This window comes from Grus americana, chromosome 4 (genome assembly GCF_028858705.1).
Source record: "Grus americana isolate bGruAme1 chromosome 4, bGruAme1.mat, whole genome shotgun sequence".
Taxonomy (NCBI): Eukaryota; Metazoa; Chordata; class Aves; order Gruiformes; family Gruidae; genus Grus; species Grus americana.
Window position 1 is genome coordinate 63,372,043 of NC_072855.1, and position 16,651 is coordinate 63,388,693.

The window sequence follows — 16,651 nt, forward strand, 5'->3', positions numbered from 1 at the left end:
AGCAACAAGCGAGATGTACAAACTGCTACACAGTCACCAACAGTGCAAACACCATAAAGCAGCAGGCTACATAAGACTCATACCTTGCATGGCTTTCCAGAACACGAAGTGGCGAGGAGGCAAATCTTAGGTCCCACATCTGAATCACAGGCAACCTGTCATCCTCCGAGGCCAAAACCATCTGGGTAGCAACATCAGGGTGCCATGCCAGGCCTGAGCAGTGCATCTGAGGGATAACGTTGCGCCACAGTATAAAATAACTAAGCAGCACTAAAGGACAAAAGACAACTAGCCTAAATACGTCTACATGCATGGTAAAACACTGTTGTGAGGGAATTTACAGCTGTGTTTGTGGGCATTATTTCTGACTGTATTCAGACTGGGATACTCTCCTTGTTTCCATGGGTGAGGAGACTTACAGGTAGCTTCCCAAGGTCCTCTCAAAGAGATGACTTTGTGCTGCCTTGTTCACAATCCTATGTTTTAACATAAGAACAGTATAAAACCCTCTGTACAAACCTTTTTCTCTAATATTTTTATTGATATTTTCATAAAAGCCATCATTAGGTAGAGGTTATTGTCATGTGAACATGTATCACCAGACTACAATCACATGAAGTCAGCCTACTGTGCTGCTGTCATGTTAGGCAAATACATGAAACAGAGTTACACGGTTTATCAGAATAAGAGTGCAATGACCAAGCAGCTATTTCAGGAGCACCCATTTGTAAATTTCATTTTGAACTCTTGCTACATCTTCAGAGTTTGTTACAGCAATATTCAATTTAAAATATAAATTATACAAATATGTCACTCTCCACAAGTTCAACAGGCTCTTATTTACATTTATACTGCCTGAGGAGCAGGCATGGTGGTTGTAACTACAAGGCAGTGTCCCCTGTAACCTGCTCAATGGCAACACTCTTCTGTGGCACCCTCCACCACAGACCCTGCCCTCTCCAAGCTCGGCTGCAGCCTGCTCCCACTTCCATGTCCAGATCAGCAGAAGCACAGGCCCCAGCTCCATCAGCCATCAATGTCCTGTCAGGGCTCAGCCCACCTGTGATGCCAAGGAGGAAGCCCTCTGTCTGAACACTAAGTAATGACATCACCTGCTCTGCAAAACTAGATGTGCTCACCAAGAGCACGTCAGCTGCAACCTCATCTCTCCAGCACACAAAACATGTCATTTCTGACTAGCTGAATACAATCTTTCTGTGGTTGTCCCAAACAGATCAGTAATGGTTTTGTACAAACTAACTTATTACTCTAATAGGAAATCTGAGTGCCTTGCTTCAATCTGCATCTGCCTATTTTAATTTAAAATGCTGATAAAAGGCTATGTATATGCAGAGGGATTAAGAAAAAGCATTAGATATTTAGCATGTCGTATAAAACTGGACCAGACACCACTATCTTTATGTCATGTAAGAAGGGGTGCTACGGCCTGTCCCCACATGCCAAGAGGCACTCCACACCTCTCCACAAGCACCTGTGCAGCCACACAAGAGCTAACTCACCCGGTTATTGTGGTCACTGACTTTGATGATAGGTTCGTTCTTCCTGAGATCCCACACGGTAGCTCGGCCACTAGGGCTGGCAGACGCCAGGATGTGCTGGACTTGCCTGTTCCATGCGATGCAGCTGATATCCTCAAGAGGCTGTCACACACAGAGAACAGCCTGTCACAACCTTTCCAATAGAAGACTCAAAGCCTGCTATTTTCAGGACTTGCTAAGTGACAAATCTGCAGGGAGACTCATCCCAGGTACTGCATGTGTTTTGGTTTCCTATGTACAGGCACTGTACGGTTGAATGCCTGAAAACCCCAATTTATAAGCTGATAGTAATTCTCTGTAATATCTGCGTTTTCTGCTTTACAGTATGAAACATTAGTCACTTGAAGACTAAGCACAACTGTCCAACTGTCTTCAATAACAGAAAATTACTCCATGAAAGTATATCTGGGTATATGAACTGCCCTTTTGCCTTGGATTATTAGGTTTTGACTTAAAAAACAATAAGGTTGCCTGGAAGAATTCTGTGGGGTTTATTGGTTTTTTTTACCCACTCCCCCCCCCCCCCTTATTTTTAGTCTGAGAATTAAAAGCAATGTTAATCCAGTCCATGTTGCACCATTATTTCCAGCTGTCATTAAGCATATGAACTAAAATATTTCCCAGCCTAAAAAATTACTATTAGACATAAAATCCTATACAGACTAATCAAAGCATTCAAACCCACAGTTTAAACAAAATCTTTAAACTGAAGATCACTTCTCATCCTATTTCCTCACTTTGTTGTCTCCAAATTATCATACAGTAATAAACAGATTTTCTAGTAACCACAAACTTCTTGTGCAATTTTGTAACAGCTACAGAAACTTAAAGGTATTGAAACAACTTCCATTCTTTATCTCCTTCACAAGGCACGAAGTACAAAAGGCTATTGCTTTTCCCCATAGATCTTCTTTAAGAGACACAGGCTAAACACTGGCCCTTATGTATAGCAATTAAACACTCCTAAAACCCATGAAGGTAACTGCTAAACCTACTGCCTCATCTTCTGACTTCTCAGTAGCTGCTTCTTATCTTCCTCCTAACTGTCCCTTCACAACCTTCACATTCATGCATTGCAGTAAAACACACAGAGGAAGGACTAGAAGACGTCTAATGGTTATGGATATTTAAAAAATGGTGTAACAAACTAAGTCTGTCAGGTTATTACTTGTTGCTTGATAAAATGCAACATTTCTCAAAGACTAAGGGGATACTTCAGCTTTCCCTGGCCAAATACAATTTTTTAAAATAAAATCCCACCACATGAAGACGTGAATCAACTGCTTGTACAGCCAGTCAAAACTGCAGGTCTGTTGTGGATAAACATGACTGTGCATCCAGGGTTGCTGCATGGGAAGCAGAACAAACCACTCATTGGACAGACCTCTGCATGCTAGCACTTAAAAGCACAGTCAGGGAACTGCACTCCAGGGGCTAGAAAAACAGCAGCATCCAGTCACCCTTGTATAGATATGGGCAAAATGTCACAGCCAGACCCAAAGTGTGGCAAAATAGCACTGTCATAACTGACTTCCTTCCAAAAGCGTTCACTGAAAGCTACCTACACTGCCGCTCAGAGAGTACTGTCCTTAACGACATGGGCTCCTGCCATATGCTTTGAGTCACAGGCATGTCACAAGGAAAAAAATATCTCAAACTCCACAGTCTAATAAGCACATTATAAAAATTAAGTACCAATAGAAGGTCTATTTTTGTTGGCCTTCAGGTAAGCCACTGGAGAACAACATGCAGGAACATGTTTTTCTTTATTTTCATACACAGAGATCTGTTGTACCACTACTTAAGGACTGTACCTAACATTGCCAGAAATGTAGCTCATGGCTAACTAGAATTAACTGCTACCCAAGTTAGACTTCAAAAGGCTTCCCTCCCCGCAGACAGCTTTAAAATTGTAGGTTTCAACTTAAGTGACATGCATATTTTTTCATTAGTCCACTCTGCATTTTTCTGACAAATACAAATCTGGTACCTGTGTCTTCACTCCTGGTGTCATTGGTGTGGCAAAATTGTTCAAGTCCCAGATATAGATTTCAGACTCATTAGCACCAGAAGCCACTAGATTAGTCTGTAAGACACATTAATAGATGTTAAGAGTATTTTCAGCATCAGCTTTCACAGTCTTAGCTGCTGGGAGGCATCAGATCCACAGACTGTGCCAATTTCTCCTATCAGCTCAGGACGTAGCCTTTGGCTCACACAGAGCAGCTTAGGGAAAAAAAGCAAGGTTTTTTTTTTGAGATTGGAGGCAAGATTGAGTTAATTAAAAAAAAAAAAATCCATGCACTGCACTAGATTGGCATGCCAAGATCAAAATTCCCATTTTGCGGAGTGCTCTTCCACTGCACAGCAAACTCCCATGAGGAGACTGCAGGGACACAGCCATGGACAGGCAAGTGGAACGCAGTGTCACTTCTGGGAGAGGGCAGACAAGAAAGCAGTGCTGCAGCTATCTCTGCGACAGAGGTTTTCTCCGGGCAGACCAGGACACACAGTGCTGACTGGAAGGAGTGTGGCATTTGTGCCCCCAGCAGTGGACAGCACCCTGCCCACAGCGAGCGCAATCATCCAGAGCAATCCTGCATCTGGGACGCAGAAGTCCAGGCAGGGTGACATGAGACAAGGGCACCGAGTGCCCATTGATCACATCCCATGGCTGGTGACAAGCAAGTATCAACTTCGTAACAGGCAGAAAGGGAAAGGAAGCGATCTGGAGAGGACACAGTGAACACAGGGCAGCCTTGCTGAAAGCAAGCGTGCAGGGACAGAAGTGCTGTTTAGGAAAGAAATTCAGCTGAATTCTCACACAGCTGGTGGGGACAAGGAAAAACCAACCCACTGTATCTAGAAGGAAGTAAATGCTCATTAGTGATGGAGGAAAGCTTGCTGGTTTTGAGAGCTCTTCTGCTAAAGAGGCCATGTCGCCATGTTTCCTGTTCTGTCTCCTCTTTCCAAGCAACAATACTTGGAGGTCTTGAAGACAGATCCTACCCAATCATCAAAGAAGATTCCTGTGACATCAGATTTTAGGTAACATGAGCATGATGAGAACAACATTGGCACAGTACTCAGGAGCTAAAAAAGGAGACTGGCTAAAAACACAACAGAAGACCACCTCTATTTTACATGTAAGCTGAGCTAAAAAGACCCACTTAACTGAAGACAAACTGACAAGGGGAAAGAATGAACCTTAAATTCTTTCATTCCCCATCCTGAAATGCCAGGAACAGGACAGGTTTTTCCTACTAAATACAGACAGTCAAACATCATTTAGTTCATGCCTTTCAGGGAAGGGAAAAGGGACAGAAACATTTAAGGTTACAAATTAAAACAGGTGGAAGAACAACAGCAGAAAACCAACCTGGAACATGTTGACATCGAGCGCTCTTACTGGTCCCGTGTGCTTGTCTTTCTGGGCAATTATTACTTCAGCATCTCCAGCTATGATTTTGGCTGGGTCGTAAAGAACGACATTTCCATTTTCACCCCCAGCAATCAGGACTCCAGAGACTTGCTCACCCGAGGTCATGCTATGTGGCCCCCAGATCAGCTTGTGGTACCTGTAAGACACAGAGGCTCCCACAGTCTACAACCATCCACATACACTGATGCAACCCATTTTGCTCATCCCATCTAAAGGCTCCAGACTGCTGCTAACAGACAGAGCAGACACATCAGAGAAAAAACACTGCCTGCATTTCTCCTTAATGATGAGTCTCTGTCCTTACAACCCCTTCCGTCAGAAGGACATGTCCCAGTTCTGCTTGTTATCACAACATGCACAATCAATAACATCTCCCACCCCCAGGCTACAAAATCAGGTAAGTGCTCCCAACTGCACATGATTTTGAGCTCACCTTTGCAAAACTATAGGGGTAATCAAAGTAAGGAGTTGTAAGCCCATCCAACCACAGCCTGGAGTTAAGCCTCTGCTACTTGTGAGCAACTCTTCATACAAGAGAAAAAAGGTGAACTAGAAAAATTCCAAATCCTTTTCCATATCTGGGCTTCTGGATGTGTGTTTCATCTGCTGTACTGGAGGCTCAGCAAGCAGTTTATTCACATCATAAACAAGTGTCACTTGACCACAATCTATTTTCCAGGCTAAATCAAGAGGAATTAAACATACTTCCAAAAATTAATTATTTTCACACCACTGTGGCCATCTGCAAATACCCAAATTTCCTTCAACTCAATGAACTTGTTGCATAAGCAAAACAGCATTCCTGTGTATTCAGCCATGCAAAGAATTTCTTCTACATAAAGTGTCACATATCAGCTCTTATGCAAGCAGAAAGCAAACCCACATTGACTGGAAGGTGGCAAGGAGTTGCCACCAGGTAGCATTCACCATGCTATTATTAATCTCTTCATTATCTCTGGACAACTTTCAAGTAATTTCTTTAAATCACAGCAACTTCAGCATGATAAAATACATACTGCAGAAAGCTAGACAAACAGCATATGCTGGGTGAGAAATACTGTGACAGCCAAGTGCTCAGATTACAGTTGGGGCTCACGAAAGAACGATGCTACAAAGGGAAATTGGTCTGTGATACCAGACAGACCCTCTCCCTGAGTATGGTTTTTATACTTCTGCACTTAACTATGTGAGGTTACAAGAAGTGAAGTGACTGACAGGGTTGTCCAGGCATTGGTATTAACCAGCAAGATTCAACAGGACTTAAGATAATCCAAAATGAAAGCAGAAAACAGTGAGGAACAAAAACCAAAGTTAACTGTGCAATTACTTTCCTCTTGCCCTTTGCTCTTTCCAAGATAAAGTATGGCTCTATAAAAGCAGTGCAAAACTTTCCTTGGAGGAAAATTAACAAAGCTTGTTGCAGGATTTATCTTTTGTGACTTTAATCACCTGGACATTTTCATTTGCTGCAAACCAAAATAAAGCCTGATGTATACATTGCTAGCTGGGGCACTTGTTATCTTTAATTAAAAAAAAAAAAAAAAAAAATCAATCTCCTTTGTAATGCATTTTCTGGCGCAGAGTGAAATTCTTGTGTTGCTCACCAAGGGAAGTACTTTCAAAGGAGCACTGCATCCTGGCTATAAGAAGTGTTTTTTGAAATTCAGTAAGCAAATGTCACTTGGCAAGCTTTGAAAAATCTCAGTCATAATTAAAACAAGGTAGAACAAGGAAATTTTAAAAGATCAAACACCTCTTCCTGTCCTCAGCAGGTCACAGTAGGACATGTTAACATCAGCTTTGCCCACAGTGCAGGGCATTAAACAGACTGTGGATGTTTCTCGCAAGCTCCACATACTGAAATGTGGACAACTGCAGGGCACAGGTTGCGAGCTGCCTGCTAGCACAAGCACTCTGCCAGCCTCACGAATCATTACAACAAAACTGACATGGCACGAAGCCAGCAGGCTAACACCTTGTGCTTCCTCCTGCAAAAGCTACTGCAACCATTATTTACCCGAATCAGGAGAGCATCCCTAAGCAGGGTCACAATCTTGTTGCGTGCAAATGCACACCATTTCAACCCCTCTCAAGTTGTTTATAGGCAACACTTAACCTTTAGGAAACCAGCAAACTGCATTTGGTCAAGAACTTTAGGAAACAGTTGTAGGTCCTTAGGTCTTGAAGTTACAGCTTTAGAACAGATAACAAAGACTGAAGTCCAATTAATTTCAACTCATGTCAGAGGTGGGGGAGATGGCAATTGCTTCTTAGAAGTGTCAAATTTTTACTTCAACATACTGGCAAAACGCTGTAATTGCCTGCACCTCCAGTCATGTTGTTTTGGGTCACCAGAGGAAAGAGTGGTTTATACCGACACTGTAGCTGGTATGAAAAAGTCATGGATCCAATCCAATGGCAACAAAAATTTTCACCTTCTTCTCTACCCACAGAAACATCCTGCACTTCCAGCTATGTTGTTTCAGCTCACCCACAACAAGCAGCAGCCAGCAGATTAGCCACCAGAGAGCCGCTACAAGTGCTGCTGAGATGGAAATTGGACACTCTTATGCTAAGGATATTTATTTGGACAAGCGCACGGCAAGAAACTAAGAGCTAAGTGGAGTTGTACAGTTGGGAACTACGCACAACATGACCCAGTTTAGTTATGTTACAGGAGTCTTCCTGAAATACTTAAATGCAAACAGGATGGGGCAATATGAAAAGTTGCAACTGCATTTTCAAAATTTCACTTTTCCTTCTGTTCTCTAGAGAATCCCAGAGGCTCCCCAAGATAAATGGTCTGCATACATATTCAAACCTACCAGCCAATATCAGATTTTTTAGGTTTATGTCTGAGTACGAGCTGCTTGCAACTCCTTGGAGACCAAGCTCACTGCTTTCACAATGACACCTCACTGTCCCAGAACATCAGTGGCACTCACGCACCTTCTTCCTTCAGCGGTGAACTTCTGCTCCTCTCCTTAACAACTGCAGATAAACCTCATGAAGTGGCCTTTCCACACGCACTGCATATAACAGTTCCACAGCCATTACTTGTCTCTTACGACCCCACTGCTTACCTGTGAGAGGAGGAGAAGGTGGCGCAGGACTTCATATCCAGTGAAGGGTCTGATAAGTCCAACTCAAATATTTCTAGAGAAGCACTTGTACTGAAGGTTGCATCCAGCTGCTGAGCTGATGTACCTGCAAAGAAGCGTGCTTGGCAGTGAGAAAGCCATGATACACAAAAGAGCAATGCAAAAGCAGCACAAGGAGGGGCATCAAAACATCACCCTTGCAAAAAGGACCCTGAGATGGGGTCAGGTTTCTGTTATTTAAATGTAGTTCTATGTAACCCTCCTCCCCATGGTTCCCCCTTTGGGGTCTCTTAACCAACGTAAACAGGAAAAGCTTTGGGCAAGTGCCTCTCTCTCCCTGACAATGCACAGAAAATGATCAGAGTTACAAATGAACAGCAAGGGACAGTGAACTAGCAGTTAGGATTGCTATCACCTTACCCTGGCAGAAAGAGGAGGATGCTTGCTGTCACTTGCAGAACGCAAAGCATGTTTTCATGCACAGCACAACTGGAGAACTCTATTAAAAGCACCATACCACATACTCTGCTCCAGCCTTCAGGACACGAAATAACTCCTACAACTTTCAATTACGACCACTTCATGGCAGCCACCACACGTAGCCTGAGACCTGCTAGCACATGCTTCCCAGAAACTCACCTGTGGCCAGATAAATGGGGTGCTGCTGGGCAGGGCTCCATGCCTGCATGGCAGTACGATCAATTTCTTTCAGCTTCATTTCACTAAAAAATAAAATCAAGAAAGGTAATGCTTAAATGGAGCATGAGGAGACTGCACTGCCATGGATTCAGCAGCTGCATTAGGACTTGGCAGAAGCAGCTAGGGTGATCGTTTTCTTAAAGATATCCCACAGATAGACTGACACCAAAGCCATCCTCTCCAGAGCACAACTGGGGGAAGGGGAGGAATAATTCTCTGCTGACAGTATAACATCGACACGTAGAGGAAACTGATGGTTGCTGAACAGACCATAACACAGGAAAACGTGGGCAAAGCTTCAACTGCTCTGAAAAACCCTTATTCTAGCAGCATCAAGGCACACACTGGGCACTCTACAGCAGCTTTCAGCCTTAACCCTCGAAACAAACCCACTCCCGAGAAAATCCTCACTAGACCCCCGCCGCCAAACACCCTCGAAAGCCAGACAGATCAGAGGACGAAAAGCTGTTTAAAAGCCTCCACCGCCTCATTTTATGGTCTTATTTCAACACCCTGGGGCTCCCCCCGCCTCGGGAACACCGCGCGCGGCCAGCGGGCACCGGCGCGCGACCAACCGTTCCCAACGCTGGCCGCCTCGTCGACCGGCACCCGTGCCCCGCTTCCGATAGGGACTCTAGGGAAAAAAAAGGTGGAAAACGAGGGGTTTCCGCCCGCCTCACCTCCGCGTCCCCGCTGCTCACCCGTCCCCGACCCACTCCAACGTGGCAGCCGCGGCACCGCCTCTCGCCGCCGCAGGTTTCCGGGCGCGCCCCGCGCCTTCCGGGCGGCGGAGAGCGGGGCTCCACCTTCTCCTACGCGGGAAGGGAGGGCGGGGGGTGTGGGTGGTGCAGCCACCTCCTTTTTCGGGGTCTCCTCCGGGTTTCTCAGGAGCAGCGATCGGCCCTGGGGAAGAGGGAGACAGGCGTTAGAGGCGGCCGCCCTGCTGGGGTTTAGAGGAATGGGGGGAAAGCGCCTGCAACACGGGGGTTCCGGTGCCGCCTGTCCTTCTCAGCTCAACGGCAGTAATCACGGCATCGTCATGATGTGAACAGCAGTGAGGCTCATCATCGGACAGGGGCCAGACCCACGAGCGAGGGGCTTCCTCCGCCTTTCGGGGCGAGGGGGAATAGCACCAACACGCGTGACATAGCGACCCAGCCGCCACACCCGGCGACCCGCCGGCTTTCAAAGCCCGGGGGGGGGGTGGGCAGCTCATGGCTGGGGGCGCTTCCGGACGCGGCCCCCGACCCACCTCTCACGGCAGCCGGAGCACAGCTCCACTACCGCCTCCCGCCGCCGGATTCCGCGGCCGCTCAGAGGGCAGATGCTGTGCCCAGGGCGGGCGCTGCCCCGGCCCCATGGCGCCGCTGCAGCTCCCGCCTCTGCGAGGCTGAGCGCCCGTGGACAGCGGCATCACCATCGGGCATTTCTCAGCCGTGCTCTGCAGCCCTACAACCACCACCAACCACACGCGGCGGGACAGAGAGCCTCAACACGCGGCTCCGCCACATATATAGGGACTGGAAGCGCTGCTCCCATTGGCTGCGAGGATCACCGTTTGTCATTGGCTGCTTCTTCCTCCACCACCACTACCGGTTGGCTTGGTTCTCTTCCTATTCCCACCGTGCGCTTCTCTGCTTACGTCAAAATGAGACGGAACTGCAGCACTGCCACAAGAAGACCAGCAACGGCCGCCGCGCCCAATGGAGAAGCAGCTCCGACGGGAAGGCTGGGGTGTCATGGCTCACGAGCCAATGGAAAGAAGGAAGTTGGAAGGGCGGGCGGTGACAGCCAATGGGCGGGCACGTTCCGTACCGGGGTGGGGCGTGGCGGCGGGCCGCGGCGGTGGCTGGGGGGCAGCCATGACGCGGAGTTGCTCGGCGCTGGGCTGTACCGCCCGCGACAACGGGCGGAGCCGGGAGCGCGGCATCTCCTTCCACCAGTGAGTGCGGCCGTCCCCCGCGGTGGCACCCCGGACCCCGCCCGGCCGGTGGGGGGGGCCAGCTCCTGCTCGCCCTCCCTCGCCTCCCTCTCTCTGTCTACCGCAGGTTCCCGGTAGACGCTGTGCAGCGCCGCGAGTGGATCCGCGCCGTGAACCGCGTGGACCCGCGGAGCCGCCAGGCCTGGCGGCCCGGCCCCGGGGCCATCCTCTGCTCGCGGCACTTCGCCGAGGCCGACTTCGAGCGCTACGGGCTGCGGCGGAAGCTGCGGCGGGGGGCCGTGCCCTCCCGCTTCCCTCACCCGGTGCGTGCGGGTAACGGCCGCGTTTCCCTGTCCCCCCTGAGCCGGGCCGCGTCGGTGTGGGTGACCTCCCCTCTCCCTTTCCCGGTAGGAGCCGCTGGGCGTCGGCCGGAGGAGCGGGCCCCCCGTCCGAGCTCTGAAGCAGCCTCTCAGCCCCCCCGCAGGCGTCACCGCCGGGGACCACAACTACAGCCTGAAGGGGCGGCAGGCAGCGGGCCCGGAGGCACGGCCGCCGCTGCAGACGCCGCAGCAGCAGCAGCTCCCTGTGGCAGGGAGATGCTCCCCTGCACACCGGCCCAGAACGGTGGCGAACGTCCTCCGGGAGCTGGCAGAGAAGCTGCAGCTTTCTGAGGAAACTGTGAATTTGCTGCAGGCGCAGTTTTCAGGTACTGCTGGGGGTGTTTGCTAAGGCAGAGAGCTTCAGGGTCTGTACTCTCTCGCCCCTGTTTTATGTATTTGTTTGACTTCACAGTATCAGTAATGCCCGTTTGTTGGACTCCTAGGTCCAATGCTATAGCATAAAGGCTTTGTGATTTGTAGGTCCAGAATGCAATAACCGATCCTGCAAAGAATTAAAATCTCCCTGAAAAGTTCAGTTACTTGAGGTGGGCTACAGTGCTCAGGTCAGACCTGTAACCAAAGCTGTTAAATCAAGCCGTGCCACCGTTCAGCCGATGGATGACTCAAGGATAGAGTATATTTAATTAGGAAAATTTTGTCTTTTGTGCTGTCCAGAAGTGAGCTCTGTTAACAGTAATTTAACCTGAAGAAACCATTTCAAATTGCAGAATCAACTGCAAGTTAATGGCTTCTCTCCTGTTACATCAATTTTTAAGCAGCACCCAGATGTAAGACACAGTCTTTACTCAAAAGTGTGGAATGACATTAGATGGGAAAAGACACGTTGGGGACTCGGCCTCAGACAGCGTGATAGAGCACACATGCCCTAGCTGCTGCCTGTCCCTAGGAAGAGGTGAGGCACGGCGATAGTATTGCTGAGCTGTACACTTCACCCCAGACTTGAGGACTGAGTGATTCCAGAGGCCGCCCTGCTGCCTTGTATTCTGCAATGTGTTTGTATTATGCATCCCTCTGTTAAGTTATCAGCTATTTATTTGCTTCACTAAAGCTGACTTCTTGTTTTTTTTAAGCAGATTTGCCTTGTGAGTTGCACAACTGGAAGCAGATGGCAGAATACTCACCAGAAATGAGGCAATTTGCTTGTATTCTCCACCTCTACCATATTAAGGCCTATGATTATCTACGGAAGATTTTTCCCCTCCCTCATCCTTACAGCCTGACAAAGCAAGTTTATATTAATTCTGAATGTATTTCTAGGTACTCATGTAGAAATAGGTGTAACAGATCTGTCCTGAAAACATTCAGCAGTAGTAGTTTTTCCCTGCTTGCTTTTAGTAATGGAAGCAGAGTGGGAAGCAAATGTCAAGAAATATTGATACCCCTCATCTCAGAGAGCTGGAACATGTTTATGCATGTGGGTCACAGCATGAGAATAACACATCCCTCACATTAACAACTTTAGAGTTAGCGTGGGCTTTGCTAAGTATTCCTAGATGAGTACAAATGTGAAAAAAGCCACATTTTAGGGCCTCAGCTGCTGTAGGGTCTATATGTGTTTTACCATTCACTGGGGAGAAAGGAGGAATACAAAAAAGCAGAGGTGCTTTACTACAGTGGCACATGCTCGTGTCCTGTGATGTTCAGTGTAGACTTGTAAGAGGGGAAGGATGAGCTAAATAGTGGAAGGAAGGGCAAATACAAGTAAGGTCATCTAAAAAGAAGCAGCAGGAGGCAGTGTTAAGGGTGCACCTGCAGTACTCCACCAACAGCCAAAACTGAGTGAGAAGAGATGGGCAGGAGTGTCAGTAGAGGAAATTAAAACCTACTGGACTATACACGGAAGACTTTGGAACTGTTTTCTGGGAAAGGGAGAAGTCAAGAAGGAAACATGAGAAAGTATAGGACTGCATAAAGCAGTTAGACTAGAGCTTTGGTTTATCTTGCCTTGCCCCACAAGGACTCTGGGAAGTTAGTGAATCTTGACAAGCATCTGTTTCAAAATTATAGAAGGGAGATATTTCTATATCACTTAACTCAGTTGCATAACCCATGTAGGCTCAGAATTTACTACCTGAAGTGCTATCAGACCTGTTAACAAGGAGTGAAGTTGTAACAGCACACAAAACAAAAGCAGGTTTTGACTCTCAAACTCTGTAGCGCAGTTGGAGGATGCCTAGACACACATTGTCTATGCCAGCCTTTGGGTGGTTTCACAAAGCTTCCTCCAAAGAATCTGCTTGAAGGGGTGCTAAGAGGTAGTGGACAGAGAGTGTATTGAGGAGAGTAGCATTCCATATGCACTGCCAAGGCCTTCACATCTTCCAAACTGGATTAAAAGATGTACAGTGTGGAGAAAGCCAAACAGTTCTGTGTTTGATTTCCCCCCCCCTCCCCCCCCCCGTTGTCCTGATCTATACATTGGAGAGGCAGGAAGCTGCTTTGTTACTTCCCTCTGTGGTCAGTACTTTTGCTTGGCTTCCCATCATGAGGGTGTGAGAAAAGAAACTCAGATTATATATTGAGAGAGGCAGAGCTCTTTGCTTTATACTGTCTTAGTCTGCTCTGCAGCTCTGGACAGGGCTGACCATGTCCTAAGCGGTAAAAGGTGATGACTGTTGCTTCAGTTTTCTCAGAATCACATCTGATCGCATCCTCCCTTTTTTTCCAGTTGGCTGTCTAATAATGAAGCTGTTGCAGGCTTCAGCAACGACATTTTTCTCCGCCTTCAGGAAAAGGTGGAGAGAGGGGAACAGGCCTACTGCTACTGTGCCCTGATGGTACAAGACATGTCCCTGCAGAAAAAGCAGGAGTGGGACCCACAGACCCAGCGCCTGACAGGCTTTGTTGACTTGGGAACAGGCGTCCTTGATGCTGATGAAGCTCCACTGGCCTCAGAAGCGATAATCCTCATGGCAGTTGGCATCGCAAGTCCCTGGACAGCTCCACTTGGCTACTTCTTCGTGAACAGCACGACCGGCCAGTTACTTGCTCAGCTGCTTCGTCAGACCATCAATAAGCTGAACAACATTGGCATCAGAGTGCTGTCTGTGACCTCAGGCACGACTGCTCGTGGTGCTGAGACTGCCAGAGCTCTGGGGGTCAGGATAGATCCTGAAAGGATTCAGTGCACTTTCCAACATCCACCTGGCTCTGCTCACAGCATCACATATCTCTTTGACATTTGCCATGCACTCCAGCTGATAAGGAGTGCTCTGCAGTGCTTCCAGAACATAGAGTGTCTCAGTGACACTGTGCGGTGGCAGCATGTGGTGGAGCTGGCGGCTTTGCGGGAGCAGAGGGTATTAGAGCTATGCAGTCCCAAGTCAGGCAGACCTGGGAGTAAGGAGAGTTACCACTTGAAGGTCAACCTTGCTACTCTGTTGTTCAGTGAGGGTGTTGCTGATGCACTGGAACACCTCCAGAAGCTGGGCCTGGCCTCATTCCAGAACTGCAGTGGTACTGTGAAGTTTGTGCGTTTGATGAGCCATCTATGCGACATATTTCATGGCAGAGGTCCCTATAGAAGGGGACTGAAGGGGCCTTTGGCAGCTGGAAATTACACTAAAATAAGCCACCTTTTTAATGAGGCCAAGAACTTCTTTGTCACCTTAACAGACTCTATGGGGAGATGCATTATTAAAAGCAAACGCAGACTAGGATTTCTGAGTTTCTTGCTCAATGCTGAAAGCCTCAAGTGGCTTTACACCAACTATGTGTGTCCAGAAGACACTCCTTCCCACCACCTCCTGACTTACACCTTTAGCCTTGACCCGCTGGAGCTGTTTCTCAAGGCCCTTCAGCAAGCCTGTGGCAGCAGCGGGAGCCCCACCTGCACTATGTTCCAGGCTGCATATCACAAACTGCTGGCCAGCTGCAGCCTGGTGCCAGGCTCACCACACAGCGGTGGCTCAGGCAATACAAGCTCCTTGGACATATCCCTGTCTCGCAGGAGAGATCTGACTCTTGGCAGCATTCGTGCTCAGTATAACCCAGCTTGCGGGAGGACACTGGCAACAGAGTACCCCTATTGTGCGGGCCTTCTTTTGCACGGCTCTGCACTGAGTAATGCACTGACAGACCTATCACTGCATGCACAGAGTGTCACCTGCACCGCAGGCTTTGTTGCTGAGCAGTTAGCCTCTGACTTGCAATGTGAGGCTTGTCTTGCTTCCCTCTTTGAGTCAGATGACAGCAGGCTAAAATGTGGGTCGGTGCTCTATATAAAAAAGTTAGGTGGAGTGAGTCTGCCCTCAACAAGTGTGTACCGCATAACAAGCATTTCAGAACAAGTCCTAAACCGGTATGGCAAAGTAGGAGATGGCAAGAAAACCACCAAGCTATGGCATTTGTCTTTAGAACTGAAAGTCTTCCAGGAGCTTCTGGGAGGAAGTCCCCTCTTCCCCACCCTCACAAACCATTTATTTGATGGGGAGTTGTGCATCGACAATCACTATACTGTTTTAGTAAAGGAAATAACACAATGTTACTTAAACATCAGAACAAACCATGCCAAACACCTGAACTTGAAATACCATTGTGGAAGGCACAGATTGAAGAGACTGAAAGGAAAACATTTATTTCCATCACCACCAGGTAGCTGTCAGTCAAGCCAAACCCACATGGGGTCATGAGTACTCACTGCTGTTCCAAGGATGGCCGTCCCCTACTGAGGCTCAGCGATGGCCAGATCTAGGCAACACGCGTGAGTCAATAATGTGGTGTCTCCCCATGATTTGGCCAGCAAAACTGGTGATGTGTTGGGCCACTGCAATCCAGAGTCTGGCTGAGCAAAGCAAAGAAGTTCATCTGATCATATGTTCCATCTAGCAATCCTGCAAAGGCACTACATATTTTGTAAGACTCACGTGGCTGGTCAGGATGAGCAATGGTTGCTCAAGATGCCTGGGAAACTGACAGGGGAAACTGCAGAGTGTCCCCTGGAGGTGCTGTGTGGCTTGGTGCTGCAAGTGCTCTTGATGGAAGATGCATCAGTTTTCTCGTATGTGGTTGGGGGGCATCATGTGTGCTGACAATTTGATTTCACCAAAGCAGATCTGCTTTAAAAAAAGCTGGAAGCAAAGCTTGCAGAGCTTTTACTTAAAAAGGAAAATAAAGGCATGAAAAGAAAATGGAATTTAAGTTGTACCAAGTTCTAATCTCCATTGCTACATGTCTCATCAAACAGCTAAACAAGCTAAGTCTAGATCCCCTGGAGGAGGGACTACAATGTCAAACTGTGCCCCTGAAGCCCCATGTTTTACAAATGAGGTAGTGGATACTAAGCAGAAAGGCTGTTGCCCATGAAGGTGGGAGGGCAGCACCGAGGCTATGACCAGGCTGTTGTGCCCAGCAGCACGCAGGGGCCCAGAGGAGGATGTCAGTGCAGGAGCCCCAGGCACCAGCGTATGGGTGTGCTGCAGTAGGACGAGCATTCCAGGTCCCATTACATGGCCCCATCAGGTCACCCACTCAACTGTGCCACATGGCCCCATCCTCCCAGAGCTAGTGTGTTTCCTGCAGCCCAGGGC

At 48.0% G+C, this 16,651-nt stretch overlaps 2 protein-coding genes across 26 annotated transcripts in view; one reads left to right on the forward strand and one right to left on the reverse strand.

Annotated features, from left to right (window-relative positions):
- The window catches only part of SEC31A (SEC31 homolog A, COPII coat complex component), a 47,408-nt gene extending 37,118 nt beyond the window's left edge, over positions 1-10,290 (reverse strand). For 5 of the 23 annotated variants that reach the window (XM_054823643.1, XM_054823648.1, XM_054823634.1 and 2 more), the window contains exons 1-8: positions 10,054-10,227; positions 9,482-9,704; positions 8,742-8,824; positions 8,085-8,208; positions 4,939-5,137; positions 3,550-3,645; positions 1,521-1,661; positions 84-226 (exon numbers count right to left, since the gene is read on the reverse strand). In XM_054823643.1, coding sequence (XP_054679618.1) covers positions 84-226; positions 1,521-1,661; positions 3,550-3,645; positions 4,939-5,137; positions 8,085-8,208; positions 8,742-8,820 — 782 coding nt within the window. In that variant the 5' untranslated portion in view covers positions 8,821-8,824; positions 9,482-9,704; positions 10,054-10,227. Of the gene's footprint in view, positions 1-83; positions 227-1,520; positions 1,662-3,549; positions 3,646-4,938; positions 5,138-8,084; positions 8,209-8,741; positions 8,825-9,481; positions 9,705-10,053 lie in introns of all 23 variants that reach the window. The other 18 variants (XM_054823646.1, XM_054823638.1, XM_054823635.1 and 15 more) reach the window with 13 other exon arrangements.
- An 88-nt stretch (positions 10,291-10,378) lies between these two features.
- Positions 10,379-16,257, forward strand: THAP9 (THAP domain containing 9). Of its 3 annotated transcripts, none has more exons than XM_054823653.1 (5): positions 10,379-10,743; positions 10,850-11,045; positions 11,134-11,428; positions 12,194-12,347; positions 13,792-16,257. In XM_054823653.1, exons 1-5 carry the CDS (start codon positions 10,505-10,507, stop codon positions 15,752-15,754), a joined length of 2,847 nt encoding a protein of 948 aa, XP_054679628.1. In that variant the 5' UTR covers positions 10,379-10,504; the 3' UTR covers positions 15,755-16,257. The 3 variants fall into 3 exon arrangements, with proteins under 3 accessions (XP_054679628.1, XP_054679629.1, XP_054679630.1); XM_054823654.1 differs by having other exon boundaries at positions 12,197-12,347; XM_054823655.1 differs by lacking the exon at positions 12,194-12,347 and having other exon boundaries at positions 10,604-10,743.
- The last annotated feature ends 394 nt before the right edge of the window (positions 16,258-16,651 follow it).